This window comes from Phyllostomus hastatus, unplaced genomic scaffold (genome assembly GCF_019186645.2).
Source record: "Phyllostomus hastatus isolate PE091 unplaced genomic scaffold, TTU_PhHast_1.1 phas_contig_150, whole genome shotgun sequence".
Classification (NCBI taxonomy): domain Eukaryota; kingdom Metazoa; phylum Chordata; class Mammalia; order Chiroptera; family Phyllostomidae; genus Phyllostomus; species Phyllostomus hastatus.
The window spans coordinates 6,635,856-6,656,804 of NW_025333611.1; the positions used below are offsets into that span (position 1 = coordinate 6,635,856).

General features: G+C 51.3%; 1 protein-coding gene across 2 annotated transcripts in view; it reads right to left on the bottom strand.

Moving 5' to 3' along the window:
- Positions 1 to 20,949, bottom strand: part of DOCK2 (dedicator of cytokinesis 2) — a 354,825-nt gene that overhangs the window by 180,938 nt on the left and 152,938 nt on the right. For both annotated transcript variants that reach the window (XM_045820015.1, XM_045820013.1), the window contains exon 27: positions 12,336 to 12,431. In XM_045820015.1, the coding sequence (XP_045675971.1) occupies positions 12,336 to 12,431 (96 nt within the window). The remainder of the gene's footprint in view (positions 1 to 12,335; positions 12,432 to 20,949) is intronic.

A 20,949-nucleotide genomic window follows, 5' to 3' on the forward strand; every position in this document is an offset into this window, starting at 1 on the left:
GACAGCCCAGTTAACCTTGCTTCAGGACAAATAGCCGCCATAATTAAATCCTAATGCGTTTTGCACATTTTACCAAGCTACTGCCTTACCGTATGAAGGGGAAAATTGGTTTTGAAATTAAAGCAGATTGTTAACTATTTTTGCTGTAACGTTTCCATTAAAACGCCAGAATTTATTACATGTGACCTAGTCCATTTCAGACAAAATGCAATTTAAAGGAGATAGGGTCTGCTTAACTGAAGAAGCATTTTAGGCAGAACATTTTGCCTTGGCTTAAACCACAACTGAAATGAAAAGACAATAAACATTACACCAAAGGATTATTTGCTCCAAAGCAAATAAAAGCTTTATTATTATGAATGCCTTTCACAAATTCTCAGAATCTATGGCTCTCTCACATTAAATTTCACTCAAATGAAACCCGTATTTTTTTACCTGGCACAAGTTCAACAGATATATTGCCTATCATCAGCTGACACAGTGACCCCGTGTGGGCGCGTGGGCTGGTTGCCCAGGTAGCACACAAGATGCTGTGATACCCTAGAGATGCAGACAAAAAAGCCTTCTTCCTCGGAGCCAAATGGACTGAGTCGGTGCATTTTTATTTTACAGATTTTACTTATTTATTTTTAGAGAGAGGGGAAGAGAGAAAGAGAGGGAGAAAAACATCAGTCATTTGCCTCTGTGACGTGCCCCGTCTGGGGACCTGCGACCCAGGCATGTGCCCTGACCAGGGATCGAACCGGTGACCTTTGCTCTGTGGGGCAATGCCCAGCCCACCGAGCCACACCAGTCAGGGTGACTGAGTCACTTTGACTGTTGAAACCAAGAGTGGTTCCCACAGCGCTTCCACCCAGCACACCAAGCCTGACTGTGCCGCATCCCACGTGCTCAAACCCTGTGTGGGCGACGGGGGAGAAGTTATGGGCTGTTGTCATTGTTTTTTGTTTGCTCGTTTGTTTCAAGACTTAATAAGAAAGAAACAATATGCCTTCTCTAGCTAGGGTTCAAAGAGGGCAAACCCAAAGCCGTGGGAAGCATCAACATTCACAGACTCAGCCCACTGACCTGCCGGGATTTCCCGAAATGGCTCCCTCCCTCCCTCGTCTCCACTCCACGCGGCCGCCAGCTCCAGGCAAACCTCTTAGATGAGCCTCAGTCCACACTCCACAGTCACGGACCCCCGTCTCTGGGCCAGGCCAGAGAACTGCAGCCGCGCCCTTGCTCCCTGAGGCCCCCTGTGGGTGGGGGTCTGAGAATGAGCACTAGAGTCCTCTCCTGGTCCGCCCACTGGATACCACGCCCCCTCCTTGGCTGACCCTCTCAGCGCTGTCCTTGTAATTCTCTCGTGACGATTACTGGTCTTCAAGCGTGGCTGTGTCCAGTTCTCTCCCCCTTCTCCGCTATACATTGTGTCCTGAGAACAGGAACTTCTTCCCTCCCCTTGTGAAGTGTGAAGTCCACGAGGTCTTCGACGGAAACGAAGTACTCCGCCATGAGCCCTTGTGCGTTCCACGCAGCCCACGGCACGGGCCTCCTTTCCCTTGAGTTTCCCGGATCCCGTGGATCCAGCGTCCTCCCAGCTGCCTTCGGACCGCTCTTAGACACACGGCGGGCCACCCCGCTCCCTGGCTTTCAAAGCATTTCATCTCCAACCGCACCCCGCCACCATCCTACAGCATGAAAGCCCTCCCCCAGCCAACAAGGCTGTCTGCATCGGACCCCCAGCCAGTAGGCTCCGTCTGACTGCTGCTGCGCCACTGTCTCCTGGGCCCGTCCCCTCGCACTTTCCCAAGTGTCCGAGGCTACTACATATCAGGGACTTAGCGCACGCGGCCCCCTCACCCGGGACCCTGTCCCATGACCTATCTGCCACAGGAAGCCATTTTCATTTTGACGGAATACATGAAGAGTAGCTATATCAGCGTGAATTGTGATTTTTTTAAAGCTCTAGTTTCTTGAATTTCAGTGGGCTATTACCAAATGATTTGCTTCCCTTATCTTATTTACTCCTAAAAAATTATCGTGAGGTTGCTTATGGTTACACCCATTTTCCAGAGGAATAACTGAGGCTCGGAGGGAGATAAGGAACCTGTCCGAGCCCACAAGTGCGAGGTGGTGACGGCTGAAGCTCTCTCGAGGTCTGCCACATTTGCAAGCTTGGGCTCTTAACGCCTGTGCCAGACAGCAAGTTGCAATTTAAATGTCACCTCCTCTCTGTAACTTTTTCTGATCATCCCCACCCCTGCCGTGGGATTAGTCACTCCGTCCTCCGAGGGCTCACAGCGCTTTTGCAGGCTGCTGCTCACGTGGCCTTGACATTTCTCCTTTCGGTCTCCACCAGGGAGCACGGACCTGGGCGACAGGAACTGTCGCCTACATCTCCGGTCCGGGACCCTCCAAGTGTTCCTCACATTGCCCGAGGTGCTGTCAGTGCTTCCTACAGGTTTGTCGGGTGAACTGGGAGGAGACACAGAGATCAAACGTCCCAGGGAGGGAGACAGACCAGACCGAGCCCAGCTGTCCTCACTCCTGCCCCGGGTTTTCCGCACGACTCCCAGCACGCACCTTCTCCTCCCTCCTCCACCTCTGCCTTCAAAGTGCAGCCATCTGGCTTGCACAGGCTGGTTAAAAGAAAAGTGAAATTATATACATGAAAATGCTTGACTATCTCATTAACTCCTATTTTTTTTTAAAAAAAATAGTGTTTGAGGTTTTTTTCCTTGATTATAAAAGGAAAGCAAAATAATTTTAGAAAAAGTGAAACTATAGAAATGTACAAATCACGTGTCCTTAAAGCAGAAGGTGCCGGCATAATTTTAGCTTCGGAGCACGGCCCCTGGGCCTGACTGCCGGGCGCTCCGGGGCCCCTGGTGAGGCATCACACTTCTCCCCTCCCCTCCCCTCCCCTTCGGGGTCCCCGGGGACTTCCCTGCTATCGTTGCTGCATTCCCGTAATCCGCTCTTTATATTTAAGTCATAGAATTTCCTCGTGTTTTTCAAAAATAATCATAAATAGTTCATGGCTGCACAAAGCCTTCTGTGTATGAAAGCGGCATTCATCCAGAAAAATGGGTTCTGGTTTTGAAGGGTCTTTTGACAGAATCGATTCCTTTGAGTCACTTAAGAAGGCCAGTGCCCCAGGCAAGGACAACAGGGGCGGGAGACGTGTGGCGAAGCCTGCTCCTTTGCAGTTGTCCCCCCAACGGGGGGTTTCTCCGTGGGCAGCTCCAGCCCCTCAGTGGCATTCCAGGGAGGAACACGGTCGTGGGTTCCCTCCCGGCTTCCCTGTCTGGGATTCCGGTCTCTGTGGCAGATATATGGGGGCTGACTTCCTCTCAAGGGGGGCTTTATTCACAGCCCAGCTGCAGCCACAGCTCAGTAATACTTCACAAATTCAGGAGTGATCCCAAATCGAGGCCACAAAATAGCTGGCGATCCGATTCCCAGCACTTGCACCAAAGCTGGGAGAGGGCTTGAGCGCGGACGGAGAACCGTACCGGCTCTTCCTGGCCGAGGGCCTGCTGTGCGTGCAGCCCTGCGGTGTGGGCTTCACACCGCGCTGTGGGTCGGTCCTCACCAGGGGTGGAAGGCAGTAGCCATGAGCCCCACTGTGCAGACAAGGGGACTGAGGGGCAGGGCTGTGGACATCTTTCCTAGCTGTGAAACGAGGCCCCTTCACTCCTTTCGAGAAAAGGAGGACCAAGATCCCAGGCAGCAAAGCCCTGCAAACTCCATTCCCTGCACCCCACCTCCACAGCCCTCAGAAAGCGATGCTGGGCATGAGAGTGCTGAGTCAACGCCCGGATGGCAAACAGTCCACAGTTCTAAAGCGTCTGAAGTTCTCCAAAGACGAGAAATGGCCAGCCTTCAGTGCCAGGACACAGGACGGGAGACGCAGTGCAGCGTTACCTTTAAAAACACACGAGCGCACTTAAAATGACCTGCTCGGAGTCAGATCCGCCAACAGAAGCCGCAAGGCACCGAGACGTTCGGAGGTAATTTCATTTGCACGACGACACACCGGCCCTGCGTTTCCTAGTGCTCACTGTTCAGTTCCCACACTCGGTCTCCGCCTCTCCCTCTCTGGGGGCTGGCAGCAGGAGCCGCTGGGCGGCTCTCGGAAGCTCCAGCTTCCCCAGGGCCTGAGGTCATGTCCTCTGCAGAAGCTCAGGCGTGCGCCACTGGGCCTCATGTGACGCCGTCCGGGCAGCAGCAGCCTCGGAAGGTTTGCTATCTCAGAGCACCCTCTGCTCAGAGCCAAGGCCTGCTCCGTCGGGCGGACCAGGGAGAATGCAGACGCTGTTTGAACAGGAACCGGTGTCTCCTCTGAATTCCCTGATCTGTGGTTCATTAGTGCACATCAGGATGGTTTGGAGAAGGAAACCAGCTCTTACACCGCAGCTCTCAGTCTTGAACTTGTCTAAAAGAATTAGACCACACAGCGCTAGTAAAGTATTCAGGAATTTCATATTTAAAAGCTCCTTAAGGGAAAGCCTGACATGAAACAAATCTTTTCCTCATCGTGTTTTTTTAATCAGAATTCTTTCAAAGGTAGACATTCATCTGCACTTTCAATTAGTTTGTTCGTTCCGCTCACTCACTCCCACGGCTGCCTGTGTGGCCCTGCGCCTGTGGACAGGAACCTCCGAGATAAAAGGACGCAGTCCCTTTCCTCAAGGACCGTCGTCTAGCGTGGGACACAGCTAGGTAAAGAGAGAATTCCATTAGGACATGGCCATGCTGTCATTGTAAAACGGTCAAGGAACGAGGGCGTCTCCGAAGGAAAGTGATCTTGAGAAATGAGAGGAGGTTTCCCAGGGCGGGAGGGAAGGCGGGAGATGCTGCTCCCTCTCACAGTCCCGCTAGCCCCCCCTCTCCAGCTGTTCAGAGTGTTCACGCCAGCCAGGAACTAGACCCAGGTCCGGACAGTCTGCCCTGATAAATGACTTCACCGACGTGTGCTGGGGGTTCTTAGGAAGTTGAGATGCTGATCCAGTTTTGGCCTATATATCTGAGGCCAAGTACGCCTCCCCTCTCCTAACCCCAGGGCAAAAGCACCATCCACATTTCCCTACCAGGTGACAGCCAAGCCCCTCCCTCAAGTGGATGATGCCACCTTTTGGTCACCCCTGGAATTTTAGGTCTCTGGTACAAGGTTTGTTTTCTTTTGTAACCTGATCTCCCTCTAACACAGGGGTCCCCAGCCCCCGGCCACATGTGGACTGACTGGTGCCGGTCAGTGTGGCCTGTTAGGAACCGGGCTGCTCTGGGTCAGCTTGAAACCCTGGGCTCAGACTCCGGCTTCCTCCTTCCCAGGCGTGCGATGCTGGGCAAGGGGCTGAAGCCCCCCTCCCCCGCCCGCTTGCCGTTTCCTCCCTGACAAGGGATCAGAACCTCTGTCAACCTCACTGACTGACTCTCAGCCACCACGGGGCCCCTTTCTCACCGAGGAAGGTCCACTGTGAAAGACCCCGGCAGTGTGAAGAATTTGAAGGGGACGAGAGACGAGGCTGCGTGTCTAATGAGAAGGAGTAGCTTCGGCGGCTGGGAGAGCCGCCTGTGGCCGCACAGGGCCAGCGGCACCGCTGGTGGAGAGAAGCATTTGGATGTGAGACGCCTCCCGGCCCAGAAAGCGCAGAACCTGGAGAGGGCCGGATGCGGACGGAGGAGACCCTCCCTCCCCTCCAGACCTTCAGAAGCTCTGCGTCTCCATGCTAGCGTCGTCGTCTGCTGTGAAACCTGCCCCTTCCTGCGTGCCGATGCTCAGGTCAGCTAAAAGCTCTTGCTCCCATTGCGCAGGTTTTTACGGTTCCATGGCCAGAATGGAGGAGATGATCCTACAGATGTCACTGTCATAAAACCACCAAGAATTCGGGGCCATTTTATAGGTTTCTGAAAGTCTCCTCCCAGGTTATCCCATTACATTCCACGGTCCAGGCAGGCCAGAGGCTGGCTTCAGGGGAACTCGTTTGTACTTTTAGAACACGTGAGCCCCAAGGAACAGCATTAATAGGTACGGATAGTGTAGGTGTGCACAAACCGATACCATATTTAAGAGCAGGGACTCTGGAAACCACTGCCCCCGTTCCGATCCTAGTTCTTCCCTTAGCAAGCTGGGTGGTTATGGGCTCGTCCCACCACCTCTCTGTGCCCACTTATCTCACGTGTAAAATAGGAGCGCCCGATGCAGGTTGAGTGAGCTACTTAAGGTGCTTCGTTCTCTACCTACAATGGGGTATTTGCTCAAAAATGTATGCTAGCTGATAGCTTTTATTATAAATGCTGTTTTTTTAACAAAGTGTTGGGTCATGGAGCGAAGGTCAAGAGTCAGCCACCGCTTCTGGCTGGGACCTCCGCCTCCTCAGGTCCCAGACTGTCCCCACACCTGTTCTCTGTGGGACGGGGTTGAGTCCGAACCTAGGTCTCACTGTCGCCCCTGCACAGGCTCCCAGGAGCCTGCGGTCCCACAGTGTGGCAGAGAGTGGTGACACAGGGGGCCTCAGAAAGTGAGGCCAGAGCTTTGAAACCCTGGCTCTCTGATGCCTCGGTGTTTTCTGGAGTCTTCTGTGCTGTTGTGAGGTGAAGCAGTGAAGCATGGGGTGATTTCCACTACGTTTTTTCCTTTTAGAAAAAAATGCTCTGCATTTCTGGGGCCGGCATGATGCCAACGGTATTTACCTTTATTTAATCACTCAATAGACTCCTCTGCGAAAACCAGGGTAATTAGGCCCAAAATATATCACCCAAAGGCTTATTTTATCTCCCCGAAATAAAAGCTAGATCCCAATTTTAACAAAATTACCACATCATTTCCCTTCCAAGAACTTCTGGCAGTGTTTACAGTCCCTGGTGGATTCTCCCAGTGAGGGTGTCGGTCCCCAGCACTAGGGAGGCAGGGGACAGGGGACAGCCTGCTCCAGAGCCGTCAGCAGGAGATGCACGGGCCATCAGGGCTCCCTGAGACACGCGCCCCACCCCCTCACCCTGTACACACAAGCCCGGAACTTTCCCTCCCTTCCCTCTGATGCTTATGGAACAGCGCAACATCCGCCCCTGAATTCCCGTCCCTGGGTTCACGTCCCACCTTGCTACTGCTGTGTGACTTTGGCCATGATACTGAGTCTTTTCTCCTGAATGATGAGAGATGATGACAATTAACCTGCGAAGACCCAAAGAAATGCTCCATCACACAATAGGGGTTTTTCACTGGGCTTGCTTTTTTATATTTTAACATCGCCAAAGAGTACAGTCAGTGCAACAATAAACCTCTGGGTCCAATTTAATTGGCTGCATGTTCACTTTCTCTGGGAACCTAAAATCATGGTGCATGTCACATTTTATAAAACGTGACATGCGGCATGCAGAAATCATTCCCTGGTAAGATGTACACTCTAACTCTAGGATTATTGTTTTTTTCCACATTATCTTCTGCTCTTCAACCACAGCCTTCTTAAAGGAACCAGGACTATGTGGAAGAGAATATTGGTTATGCAAGACCCTTTGGACTGGACCAGAAAAAACACCAATGATTTCGGTCCCTACATATTTGCAAGTGTCTTGCACACATCATGATTCTCCAATCTTATGCTCATGACAGATATCACTAATCGATTCAGAACTACTTCCCATTGAGCCAACATGTGGCCTCTGAATCTCAGTACGATACCATAAGCAGTTAGTACCAACCCAGCAGAGTTGGTCCATGAATGACATCTATTTTCTGTCCCAGACTCAGGCACTTGGGAGGTAGGGAAAGAGAATGGGCATCGGCCAAATCGAGACACTTCGATACATGAAAAACCCCTCCAAAATGATAGCGTCCATGGCTCAGAAGAAGTCAAGGTCTACAGCAGCGACATCAGCATAAAGTCACAGGGCCGACTCTCTGCAGAACGAGTGTGGAGGCCTCCTCCTGTTCCCCCTCGTCCCAAACATCCTTCCTGCCAACCCACGCTGCCTTCCTCAGCACAGAAGTTGAACTCCTTGGCTACTTAAGTAAACAAGATAGACTAGAATCTGGCAAACGGGAAGACAGGGCAGCAATCATGTAAACGTGTTTTGCATTTAGTTTTTGTCAAATCTCCTTCCGTGCCTTGGTCACCATAGACCCTTCCTGGTTCAGCCAGGCAATCTGCGGGAAAGGCAGGAGGAGTGGTTATTCCCGGCATGCGGTAATTACAACGCGCTGCGGCGAGAAGCAATCCTCCTGGCCCGAGGGCGCCCGTGAGTCTAACAGCGAACACCTTTCCCCGCAATGCTCCCACTCCCACAGATAAGAGAAGAATGTCACTGTTTAATCCTGTAATGGCACGAGAGGAACCAGCTGCCCCATGCCTGGCCGAGGCCTTCTTGGCATTTCAGAAGCACGAGATATGTGGGCTGTTGGCCATAAATAGGGGTTGTTTCATATTCCCAAGCAATGAAAGGTAACCAATAAAAATCATATCTGGAAAATTAAAAGTGACAGTTGGAATGGGGCTCTCTTCTCCTCGTCAAATTTCAATTCCAAGTTAAATTGGGGCTTACAGCGCCAGGACAGGGACCCCTGACCTCTGAGTATTTTCCAACATCATTTTCCTTAATTTGGAGGAGATAGCTCCAATCCAAGAATTGCTAGAGATGCCCATTTCGTGAAAGGAAGCTGCGTCTTAAGGGAAGCCCGTCTGTTTCTCCCTGCTCGTTCAGCACATCCCCACTCCTACTGGGCTGTGCTGGCTGCCGGTCTCGGTTCTCCTCGCTCAGCACTCCCGGCTCCATAATTACACCGGCAAGCTCCAGGGGTATGGAGACTAATGACACAGCTTCAACTCGGAGCTTCGGCAGGCTTCCTGGAATCAGCCGGCGGGGGGGAGGGAAAGGCTGGGCAGGCAATTCCTTACACTGCTGCCCCCTCCCCTGAGATGTGGGCCGGCTCCCCGCATTTAGAAAAAAGCATCCACCGAAGAAGGGAAAGTGACCTAAGCTGAGGGCAAAGCACTTACAAAAATACGAAGGTGTGATAGAGCACAGCATTTGGGGGGAGTGTTTCACTCGTTCGTTAGTTATTTCAACATTTATTGAGCGCCCACGGCATGCCAGGCGCCCTGCTGGGTGTTGAGGATAAAAGAATGAGTCAAGTGTGGTCCTGGCCCTCCACGGAGGGGGCTGGGATGTGGGGGCACGAACCACACAAACGCAATGGGCCAAGAACAATGAACCCAATAACCAAGAGTGGATGGGGGCTCTGAGAGCCAGTGAGGGAGCCACGTGGGGAGGGATGGAGGCCCGAGCTGCTGACACAGCAGCACTTGGTGGGTGATGAGAAGTGGCGGGAGAGTGACTGGGAGGGGTCAAGAGGAGGTCAGAACCATCCACTGAGATCCTGAACACCGGGCGAGCGTGGAGTGGGCTCTGGGGTCTGGTGAGGAGCCTGGGTCCGGGACACCGTGAACTGGGGCACTTGGGAGACTTGTCATTGGAGGAGCCCATGGTTTTCCGGAGGGTGGAGACCACACTTGACTCATCTGTCAGTCTTTGTGCTGAGGGTACAGGACATTCTCACGCAATACCGAGCGGATGAACAAGTAAATAGTATGTACAAAAACCAGCCGGGCAGCTGCTTCCGGCATATCATTTCATTTCACTGACTGAATTAAATGCAACGCAACTCACAGCAACTCTGTAAGAAAGATCTCTTATTATCCCAGTCTACAGACTGGTCCAGGCCTCCGGAGTCTCCGGTATAAGAGAGGAGCCGGGTATGGCAAGTTCACAGATGGAAATGACTCGAAAAATAAAGAGGCAGAGCTCATGGAAAGACACTCAAAACATTCAGTCATCAGGGAAACGCAAATTAAAACCACGATGAGATACAACTAAAATGGTTATAGATCCACTCGAATTGTTATAATCCAAGGGACTGACAATACTAAGTGGACAAAATGTAGCTAACCCCGACCCGCACCCCACCCCGCCTGCTGGTGGGGTGGGGGTAAAACACGGGTACTCTGGGAAAGTTTGGCAGCTGCTTATAAAGTTAGACACAGACTCCCCCATTCCCCCAACAATTCCACTCCTAGGTCCTACCCGAGAGAAATGAAGATACATTCACACAAAGTCTGCGTGTGAATATTCATAGCAGCATTATCCACGAAAGCCGAAAGCTGGAAACAATTCAAATGTCTATCAACTAGTGAATGGATAAACAAAACGCGGGGTATTCATACAACGTACTACTGTTCGGCAACAAAAGGGAATCAGGTACTTACACATCCTAAAATATAAATGAATCTCAAAATACTATTCCCAGAAAATAAATCAGACACAAAAGACCTCAGACGTGTGGTTTCACATCTATGAGTGGTCCAGGAAAGGCAAATCTGAAGAGCTGGAAAGTAGGTGAGTGGTTGCCGAGAGCCGGCCGGGGGCGCAGGGTGCGGAGTGGCTGGGAAGTGACCGCCGTGGGACTTCTCAGGAGGAGGGAAGGGAGGAAGGGCTCTGGACTGAATCACGGTCATGGCTGCACAACGGCGTGTGTTTACTCAGACTCATCACTACATTTTCCAGTCTGTGAATTATACTTCAATAAAACTGCTTTTCACAGAAGGACGAGAGAGCTGTGTGACCTGGACGGAGCTGGCAGGGGGGTCTCCCACTGGGGTGGTGAGATCCGGGGTAGCTCTATAAGGAAATGCTTTTGCACCGGCCCTTGAAGGCCGGGGAGGATTCTGGCAGGTAGAAACGGCACCTGAAGGAATGCCAGACGAAGGGGGCGGGGGGACAGCGAGGACACGCCAGGTGTGTTGGGCAATATCCAGACAGCCGTTTTGGCTGCATGTTTGGATGGAGACAAAGAAATGAAAGGGAAAAATTTGGTTACAGCCCGCTGACAGAGCGGAGAAGGGGCAGACGGATGCATTTATGACTTAATTTGAGTGTTCAGCAGGGAGCCCCTGAGCACTCTAGACTAGGGCAGCTTCCTGGCAACGAGGAGCAGCGTGTGGTGGGAGGGCGGGCCACCAGGGCAGAGCATCACACAGAAAGTGCGGAGAACTGGCTGTAGCGAGTGAGGGCCACATTGCGGCCACCCGCCCGTGTTGTTAATGCGAAGGGACGAGAAGCGCCTCGTACCCGATGGAAAGGAACATAACAATGAACACCACCACTTAGTCGGTGCCTCGTCTGACCCAGGAACTGTTTGAAAGAATCGCCCTTCTAAAGCAGAAAGAGTTAAGAGCCTGTCACGAAACACACCCAATGAACCGAGGAGCATCTCTAGGTCTGGCTCCAAAGAAAAGGAATGATTAGAGGAGGCGTAAGACGCTTACTGGAGGCGTGTTATGGTGAGTACTGACACAGGAGCTTGGAACCGAATAAGAAATGGTGATACTTCAAAGGTGGAAGGAGGGTACGTGAGGCAGCTGATGGAGACCAATTCACATGGCTCTCTGCCCCGGGAGGGCAGGCGTGCCTGGCACCGCTGGCGTTCTCTATGGTGTCTGCACTGCCCGAAACGTGCATTAACACACATTACGTACACGTGCGCTGGCACAAGCAGACAGCACCCCTGGGTATGGAGACTGCCGCACTCTGCTGCTTCCAAGGAACAAGTCCTTGCCCAGCTACCGGTAGACTAACACCCAGCACCTGATGTCCTGTGTCCACGGAGCAGGACCACAGCGTATCCACAACCAACATCCACTTTTAATTACCCACCCACGTAGAAGTATCAGGCAAGTTCACGTAAATTATATAGATCTGCAGCTTCTCTTGAGAAGTTGGGAGTTCTGGAAACTATCTGACCCAAACCCACGTGGTATCATCAGAGCTGAATAGCAGTTGTCCTTTTTCAACACCAGAGTCCCTCCTGGGACAACATTCATTCATTCGTTCATGCGGAAGAATAACCCAAAACTTAGCAGTGGCCTTGAGCTAACGGACATCTGTGGGAAAGGTTAACGCACAGCGAAGCCACTCAGGAGACCGCGCTCCCGGGCCCCGCGGCCACACACCGCCCGGCCCTAGGCTGCGGGTACAGGCCCTGGCGGGCGCGAGCGTGGAGCGGTCCGCCAGGCCCTCTTTCGGAGAGCTTCCCTCACCCTCCGTCTGTGCCCGTGACCGTCCATCCCCACGGGAGCACTCCCCTTGGTGGACAAGTCCAAGCCTCGTTTCACGTCGGCAACCCGAGTTACCGCTCCTGTTCTCCCGCCTCAGGGAGGAGAACACCTGACCCCCGCACTCCGGACAAAGCAGGGATCGGCGCCCGGCCCTCGACGCGATCTGGTGCTTCGGAAAACCCACGCCTCGACCTCGGGCACTCTGAAAAGTTTGACGAGAGGAAGCGATGTACTCACAATCAGGTCTTGGTCCCGCCCCATCGTGATGACTGTCCGGTTCACCGTGCGGAGCAGCTGGACCATGATCTCTTGGATGTGGTGGTACGTGAAGGCCTGGAACACATCAGAGACATCTGTGAGATGACCGGGACACCGCGTCTGCACGCCTCTCCCAAAGGGTATTATACCGCAGTGGTCAGACATGGTGACCACCGAGATCTCCACCACCACCGGCGTCATCATCGTCATCTCCCCCACTGCCATCACCACCAGGCACTGGACACCAGGAATTCCACTAACCACATTAAGTGTAAGTTAGTGATTACGAGCTTAAGCTCTGGAATCAGAAAGTTTGGATTTAGAAAGCCGGCCCACTCGGTCAGGAATTACTGTACAGCATTGGCTGAGTTAACTGGTCTGCCCCTGGTTTCTTCACCTGAGTAATAGGCTCTAGCCTGGAATACGGAGGGGATGTAATGCAGAGGATTGGCTATACAGGTGATGAAGGTGCTGAGACGCCAAACGAGATAACCTAGAGACCAGCAACGGCAGGCAGCCCCAGTGCCCACCAGGCTGGAAGGACAAACAGAGGAGCTGGCGTTTCTGGAGCCCAGGACTGGGTTCCTGTGACAGAAGCTGTAACCATGGGGTACTGGTGCAGTTGAGGCTCCATGATTCACCTTGGGGGAAACCCAGGTGAGCCAGCTTGTGACAATGATGGGGTTCTGCCCACTGTAAATATGAGTCCCCGAGCCCCAAGTAGGACTTGTCGATGCTTTTTGAGCATTGGCTGTGAGAGGCAAGGGTTTTGTGCACTTTCACCTACATTCTCAGATCCCGCACAGCATCTCACCCATGCCTACCCAGGGCGGGGGTGGGGGGGGGTGGTCATGGCCAAGTGCAAAGGCCCTGGGATTTTAAATTTGGCAGCTCTGGACCTGACAGCCAACTCTTCATTTGCCCTGCGTGACTTCACTTATCACTTAACCTCCCCGTGCCTCGATGTCTTCATCCATAAAATGCGGAAGGGTTTCTCACCAGTCTTTCAAGGCTGATGTGAACATAAAAATGACACAGGCAATTCTGGGAAAATGCACATGCCTAATTCCACTGCAGGAGACCCGGGGGGGTCTGAGATGGAGCCTGGGCATTGGTCATTATGAATTTTATGTAGCTTTTGCTGATGCCTCCGAAGCGTGACACAACCCCCTGTGCAGCTCGAGGCGGAGACTCGGGTGTGGGAACAGCCCATGTCGCCAGGACCTCAGCAGAGCCCGGCATGAAGAAAGAATGCCGGATGCGGATGCATGGCGGCTGAAAAGCAATGGCCACTCATACTTACTCATAAGCACCTTATTAAGCTCAGTGGCTTTCAACTTAACTGCTTTGTCTCTTAATGTAACCCATGAAAGGAAAATAGATTTGCAGTACGGAAAAGGAAAAGGAAAAGGAAAAGGAAAAGGATGTGCTTATTAAGGGCTATTCTCCCTTCCTAACGTGCTTTCAACGATTATTGGCATCCAAAGACAAACAGCCCAGAGATTCCTTTATCTCTCTCTGCCCCAGACTCACTTCTGCACTTTGGCTGATGCCCGGTTCTCCAGCCCCGTGGAGCTCGTCCCAGAACCGCTGCCACCAGAGCTTCCATCGAAGCACATGATCTACAGAAATAAGTTATGCTCCACCAGCCCTCAGCCTATTGCTAGATTTCAGCCCCCTCCCCACATCCAGCCCTTTCCTTGCATCTGGCATTTTCCTCCTCCTGATGTTTAGGGGTAGGAGAGAGCATCAGCCTTTAATTCTTTACCGCCGGTGACCCTCTGTCCTGACTTCCTTTTCTGCTTTATTTCTTCAAGCCTCTTGACTGATTTACAATCTCCAGTTTTCGATGTTACATGAATGTGAGGTTTATGGCGGTCACAAAAACAGACAATGTTTTTTGAGGGCTCACTAAATACCTAGCACCCTACTGACCACTACCTCGTCTCACAACAAGATGGGCAGCTTTATGATAGTCATTGTTAACTAAGAGAACTGAAGCCCAGAGAGGTTAAGTAACTTGGCCAGGCTCACCCAGCTAGAAAGTCAAAGCGGAAAGATTCAAACCCAGGGGTCTGGCCGCAGAGCCTGCTCCTTGCCTGAACCACCACCCCGCCCCCCAGGCAGACTGGAACACAGCACGGATCTCTGGCTGCTATTTGGGGGCCTCGTCAGCCTCTTTCCATCTGTGAGGATGATGATAGACACGACCCTCCATCGGGCCAGCTTCTGCCTTCAGTAACTTATGATCTTTTCCTTCCCTTTAGAAAATTGGCAGTACTCTGTATTCATTGCTCCCTTATCTTCTCTGCATTTCTTTGCAATTTCATCAATCTGAGCGCACTAACAATTCACATAATGGTTTCCATTTGATGTCCCCCCCAGGGGTTACGTCCCACTCTCCCTTTACCAAAGGAGATAATAAAACCTCTTTTCTCTTGACCTTCTGCCTGCCCCCTGCTTTCTTTAAATAGCCATTTCTTCATCCAAAGAGCAGCAATTAGACTGCTCAGGAAGTTTGGAATTCAAAAGTGGGAGCCTGTCAAATTTAATTCATTCCCCTTTGAAGATCCCAGTATGAGAGGTGGTGTGGCAGGGTGTTTGGGGATCAGACAGCCTCGAGTTTGAATCTCGAAGCCGCTCATGGGAGCTGGGTGACCTGGGAAAAAAATGATCTTCTTTGGAGCTCAGTTTCTGCATGTATAAAAGGTGGCAAACGATAGAAAACTGGAGTTCCGGTCTGAGGAACAAACAAAGGAATGCAGGTAAAGATACCGAGCCCTCGGCAAGTGGCGGCAGCAACTCATGTCCTCCCCGGGCTGCAGAAGCTTCCCGGCCAAGCTTGCAGATTCCCGGCACGTAGCAGAAAGTGCAGTAAAAGGCAATGCATAATCTAAACTCCGGATAATATCGAGATGTCACCCGAAGAATGTATAGCGTCTATGCAAATGGAAAACTTTCAAGATGATAAACCTGTGCTAAGCAGTAAAAATGCAGCCACAAATCACCCACTGTTAATTGCTGCAGCGCCAGGCAAGTGGAGGGAGTCTCTGGGAAAGTGTCTTCCGGGCTCGAACTAAACGGTGGCTTGTAATTGAAATGACAAAGCCAGTCTTCCCATTATGGCCCTGGCAAAGAAATTAATCCACTCAACCTAAACATACTGCAAACCGTAGTGATTTTTCTCCCCTTTAATAATTGTAGGCTGTGTGTGATACCTGGGAGGAACTTGGAGTCTTTTCTCTAAATGCAATCTTACACTTAAGCCCAATACTTAACACAGTAGAAAGAGAGCTGGAAGAGGGGGGCGGGTGGATAACCCCTGTCTTGTTGGGTCACCCTGTCCCCCAGGACTGCCCCCGGACTTTGTAGAATGCTATTCAGAATTACTAACTCCCCACAGTATTTCCAGAATAATAACAGAGCATGCCATATGTGAGATGATTTTAAGTCATAACACACAGACACAGCATTTCACAACGCTGAATCAAATGATGTGAAAGGTGTCCCGTTTTTTCAATTTTCTTTTAACCCTTGTGATGACGCCAGGTAGAAACCACCCCCTTTGGCGCTAATGTGTCTTGGACGCCTCTGCAGCTCCTGCAAAGCTCCTTTTCACAAAGAGGGGAGTGCTCGGGTCAGAGCGGGTGGGCGGCAGCATCTTTCTAGAACTTAATAGCATTGACTTCTTGTGTCTATTTTTAAAGTATCTATCTATTTTATATATGTTTACATTATATACAGCAAGTGTTCAGGAAAAGATCCCAAAACTGGGAAATAAAGCAAATTAAGGATGTTGTGACGTTTTAAATAGCACATTCTGGTAAGCCCAACTGGGGAGCCTTCTCACTCTCTTGGGAAATGTAAATCTGTTTGGGCACCCACAGCTGATGAGAGAGCAGAACTATGAGAGCCTTGTACACTCAGAGGGTCACCCGCAGAAAAAAGGAAGTGTGATATATTTGCTGGTTTGCTAAAGGTTATAGTTCTATTGCTCTGTAAGAATTTTACCTGTCCTATATCTAACGATAATTCGATATAAGCATCTCCTCTCCCAGATTCAAGGATCCTGAATACTCCTGAATCAGCTCTTTCTTTGGTCAGCTTTCCCCCAGTTTAATAAATAAAACTTTAAAATGTGCTCAGTATCTGATTACATAAGATGATGATAGCCTTAAACATTTGAGAATTCTTCTTTTATACAGGTGCTGCTGACTACTTAATGGCAGTGATGCTAAATTTCATTTTTATCAAAGTTACAAATGTAGATAGTTTAGAAATGCTGCCCAACGTTCATTAGAAAAACAAAACACGAGTGCCTCCTATTCTACCACCAGAGGAATTTTTTTTTACTTCTTGTAGCACATATAGTTGTTACTTTGGTATGCGTGGTCATGTGGCCAAAAATAGGTTTGCATTACCCATTCTTTAAACAAGTTTGTCTACTTTTTGGCTTCATCTATGAACGCCCCACCATAAAAGAAAAGAACTCATTCTTGTTGCTCCCCCTGCCCTGCTAGACACCGGTATTCTTTCCATTTCTCCTCCTTCCTCCAAAGTTACCGAACAATTTTTGTTTGATCAAGATTTAGCCTTTAAAATAGTTTGATATGTAAACGCCATCCCTATCGAAGTCGTAAACAAATCCCCATTTCTCGTGCAGCTCCTGATTCCCCCGAAGGGAAGAAGCAAGCTGGAGAAAAGAAAGCAGAGGTTCCTTGCGGCGCTCCGTCTTTCACACCGGCTCTCCCCTTGGTCACGATGGCCCCTCCTCCTAGTTCCCCGAACCCTCACTGCCTGTGCTGAACGTGTGCTTTGCCCTGCAGAGCCTCGGTTTCCTCCGAGTTGCTTCTCTCTGTCTGCTTGGTTTGCGCTCTTTCACGGGAGACTTTGTTCCTTAGTTCTCTGTCACCGGCGGTGGCGTACCCACACTTCGGGGCGGGTGACCCCCAGGCGGGCAGCCAGCTGGGAGCCTGTGAGTAGAACCTGTGGTCTGTGAGCCTCACCGCGGAGTGATCTGGTTGGGATGGTCAGCCGCGGAGACTCACATACCCATCTCTGTGCGTCTTTCCTCTTGGGCTGGTTGGATTCCACAGACACGAGTTCTCTGATCTCTCGCCTGAAGGCTGAAAGCCGGGCTGCCAGCACTCCAGGAGTGGCGTGGGAGGAAAGCGCCAGAGGCTTCAGCTTCTGAGACGCACGCTTTGATCGGAACCCTCTTTGGAGGATGGCTTCGCTGCCCTCACCGCGCCCCAAGTCTCCCAGTCCAGGCACCCTCCAGCTCCACCCTCCTTACAGAACAACCCCCCAGCGACTCCGCTGCACAGTCCGGGGCTTCTTGCACAGGCTCGCAATCCGTCCTGCTCGTCTGCGTGCCTCCCCCACACCCCCACCTGCAGGGGCCCCTGCTACCGCCGCTTCTTGGAACTCGGGGAAGCCTCTGCTTCAGACTCGCGGAGAGGTCAGGTTTCCCCACTGCTGGCTTAGGAATCCCTCTTCCTGGGTCTGCTAAAGCATTCCGCGCCTTTCCGCCCGACGATCCCTTCCGTTTACAGAGCTCCCTTGACTTGTGTTTCAGTAGGTTCTCCAGAGCGAGCAAAATACGGGGCTATGTTTCACCCATCATCTATACGGGGATTCTAAACCCAAATTTTCCTGTTGAAATAAATGCTTATAAGTGAGCTCAGTTATAAAAGCGCGTGTGGCAATGTTAAAGGACAAAGAGGTGACTGCGTTATGCCAATGTCAGACACTGAAGAGCTCTAGCGTGACCCTAATTGTACAGAAAGCAACACTCAGCTTTGAGAAGGGGGTTGCACAAGGTCCTGTGACCAGCGGCAAGTAACACTGTCAGAGCCACAGGAAACACCAGGTCTGCCGGGCAACACCGGGCCCACGGCTCCCTGCGCCCCAGCACACACAGGCAGCTGGGTCCTTGAGTTCGCACCAAGGCCGGCCCAGCCCCTCCGCCTGCTTTGTCTTTAGGCCTTTTTAGTGCTAAGATGAAGATTGCAAGGCCACAGCGACGGAGTGAGATCCAAAGGCCTTCTCTTCTTAACAAAAGATCAGGAAAACGGCTACAGTCTAGAGCTGCCACTGTGTTCTGTGCCCCTGTGTCCGCTCCGGGTCCCTGTTAAGAGAGGCCTTTCCAGCCTCTTCCTTGTTTCGAAGGCATCGCGAACACTCACCCACAAAGAAAACACCCTAACTCTCTGTTTCCTTTTTTTTTTAACTTAGAAGCCAATTCTGGTTAATTTCTGTTTTTTTTATCCTCACCTGAGGACATACCTTTAGAATTTTAGAGAGGGGAAGGGAGGGAGAGAGAGGGAGAGAAACATCAGTGCAAGACAGGAACACCCATCGGTTGCCTCTCGTGCGCCCCCTGACCACGGACGGAACCACAACCTAGGCACGTGCCCCGACCAAGAATCGAACCTGAGACCCCTTGGACCTTTGGTTTACAGGCAGCGCTCCAGCCAACCAAGCCACACCACCCAGGGCAATATCCGAACTTTCAAAAGACAGGAACAACCATCATCTAGAGCAGAGCCACCCTCTCTCCCTCTCTGGCCCCTTGAGGTCCTGTGATTTTCCCATGAGTTCAAGGTTCAAGGCTCTTTCCTTTCCTCCTGTGTGAACCGGCTTCTATCCTGAAAGACCTAACGTCACTGCACGGCAGCTCGTCGTGTGAAGCAAGCAGCAGAGGCAGCCAGGGGCTCAGAGAGGCAGGAGTGGGGAGGCGGTAAACTTGAGCGCTGGCTGTGTGGTGCCCCATCATCTCTATCTCTCCTGCCCATGGGCAGCCCCCCACTTCCCAGGCAGGACTCGGGCAATGCTGTCACACAGTCCTGGGTGTGTCTGCACCACGGGCTAACCCTCTCTAGCCGGGAGAGTTTGCATCCGTGGTCGAGGGTACAATAAAAGGAAAAGAAGGCGGGCGTTCTCTTTCTGGCACTGCTGTTACCTAGCAGTCTCGAGGTCAGGCTAGATGCTAGAAACTGTGCATACAGACTTAACAACCATAATCAGTTTTAAAGTTTTTAAAGCCCCACTGAAGCCCCAGATGTGAGATGTGAGAGGTGAGATTCAAAGAGAGGTTGATCAGCTTGCCCGGGAATGAGCTGCTCAGAGGAGGCCGAGCCTGAACCCAAGTCCAGCTCTGTCTGACCCCCTGCCCTTCCCAGGATACAGAGTGTGGGAGTGGAGCCAAGGAGTGTGTGTGTGTGTGTGTGTGGGGGGGGGGATGTTTTATGTTCCCCACAGTGTCTGCTGCAATGTTTTCCAGTTTTACAAAAACAGACAGCCTCTCCTTGCACAGAGATCATGGCACCACCACTAACTGTGCTCCTCCCCTAGGCTGACCAATCCTGCCCCTCTGAGCCTCAGTTTCCCCACCGATATACTGGGCGTGATGGCTCCCACAATGTCAGAATTGCTTTGAGAATCTGTAGCTAGTTCTGACACTGACAGCTAATATTTTCTGAATACATATTGTCACCTTCTAAGTACTTTGCATAAGTTAACTTAAGGAATTGTGCAAGCACCTGTGAAAAGAGGAAAATCCTGCTATTATCACGGATTTACAGACCAGGAACCTAAGCCCTCACGGGGACCACACCCCGTGCGTGAGTGCTGACCCGAGTTCCAGCCCAGGCCTGTCTGAGGCCGGTCCGGGGCCGGGCTCAAAACCGCCGCAGCCTCCGTGTTTGGGGATCACAGAAGTGAGCGGATGTGGCAGGACTTTGCAGATGATAAATCTCTCTGCAAATCTGCCCAAAGTAAACAATGAGGCAAACACTTGTGTGCACAGCTGTTTATAGCACATTGTATTGTTTATAATGCCCAAATGCGGCAAGCAAGATAAATGTCCCCCAATCAGGGATCCTACTATATAAATGGCAGCTTAGTGGAATAAGAGAAGGCAGATATGTCTTGATCTGAAAAGATATCCTCAAACATACTCAGTAAAGAGAGACCACAGGCTACCATGTGTAATATAATCCCATGCATGTTTTGGGGTGAACATATTTTTTTCTATGTCCCCAAACCTGGAAAAAATGCACAGCACGCCATTAACAAGGGCATCCCTGAGTAGGGGAAAGAGGGAGAGATGTGAGGTTACAGGGATATTTTACTTGCTATGGATTGTTTAAAAATGTCATAATAATCCATTATGATCATAAAGAAAATAGAACTATTCCCAACTGGGGAAAAAAAAGGAGTCAGTCGATACACCCAAGGAATCACCGCCACAGGAGACTGAATGGATACACTGCGGGGGCTGTGGGGTGCACGGCGGGCAGTTCCGCACACGGGGGGCGAGGGCGATGCCTTCCCTGGGACCTCCCGCCCTCGGCCATGGAGCCCGGCTGCTCACAAGCTGGAACACTGCAGTCAGCTGACGGGAGCATTGCAGAGTCACAGAGGTTAACACCTTGTAAAAAGGCACAACTATGGAATATTTTACTCCGTTTACGAAATGCTTTTAAGTTCCATTTGCAGGTGAAGAATATATCTACTTAAAGCAATCGGGGAAAAAAACATAATAAAACGATTGCCTCCACCAAAAAATATCCGATTGTGCTTAGAGAGC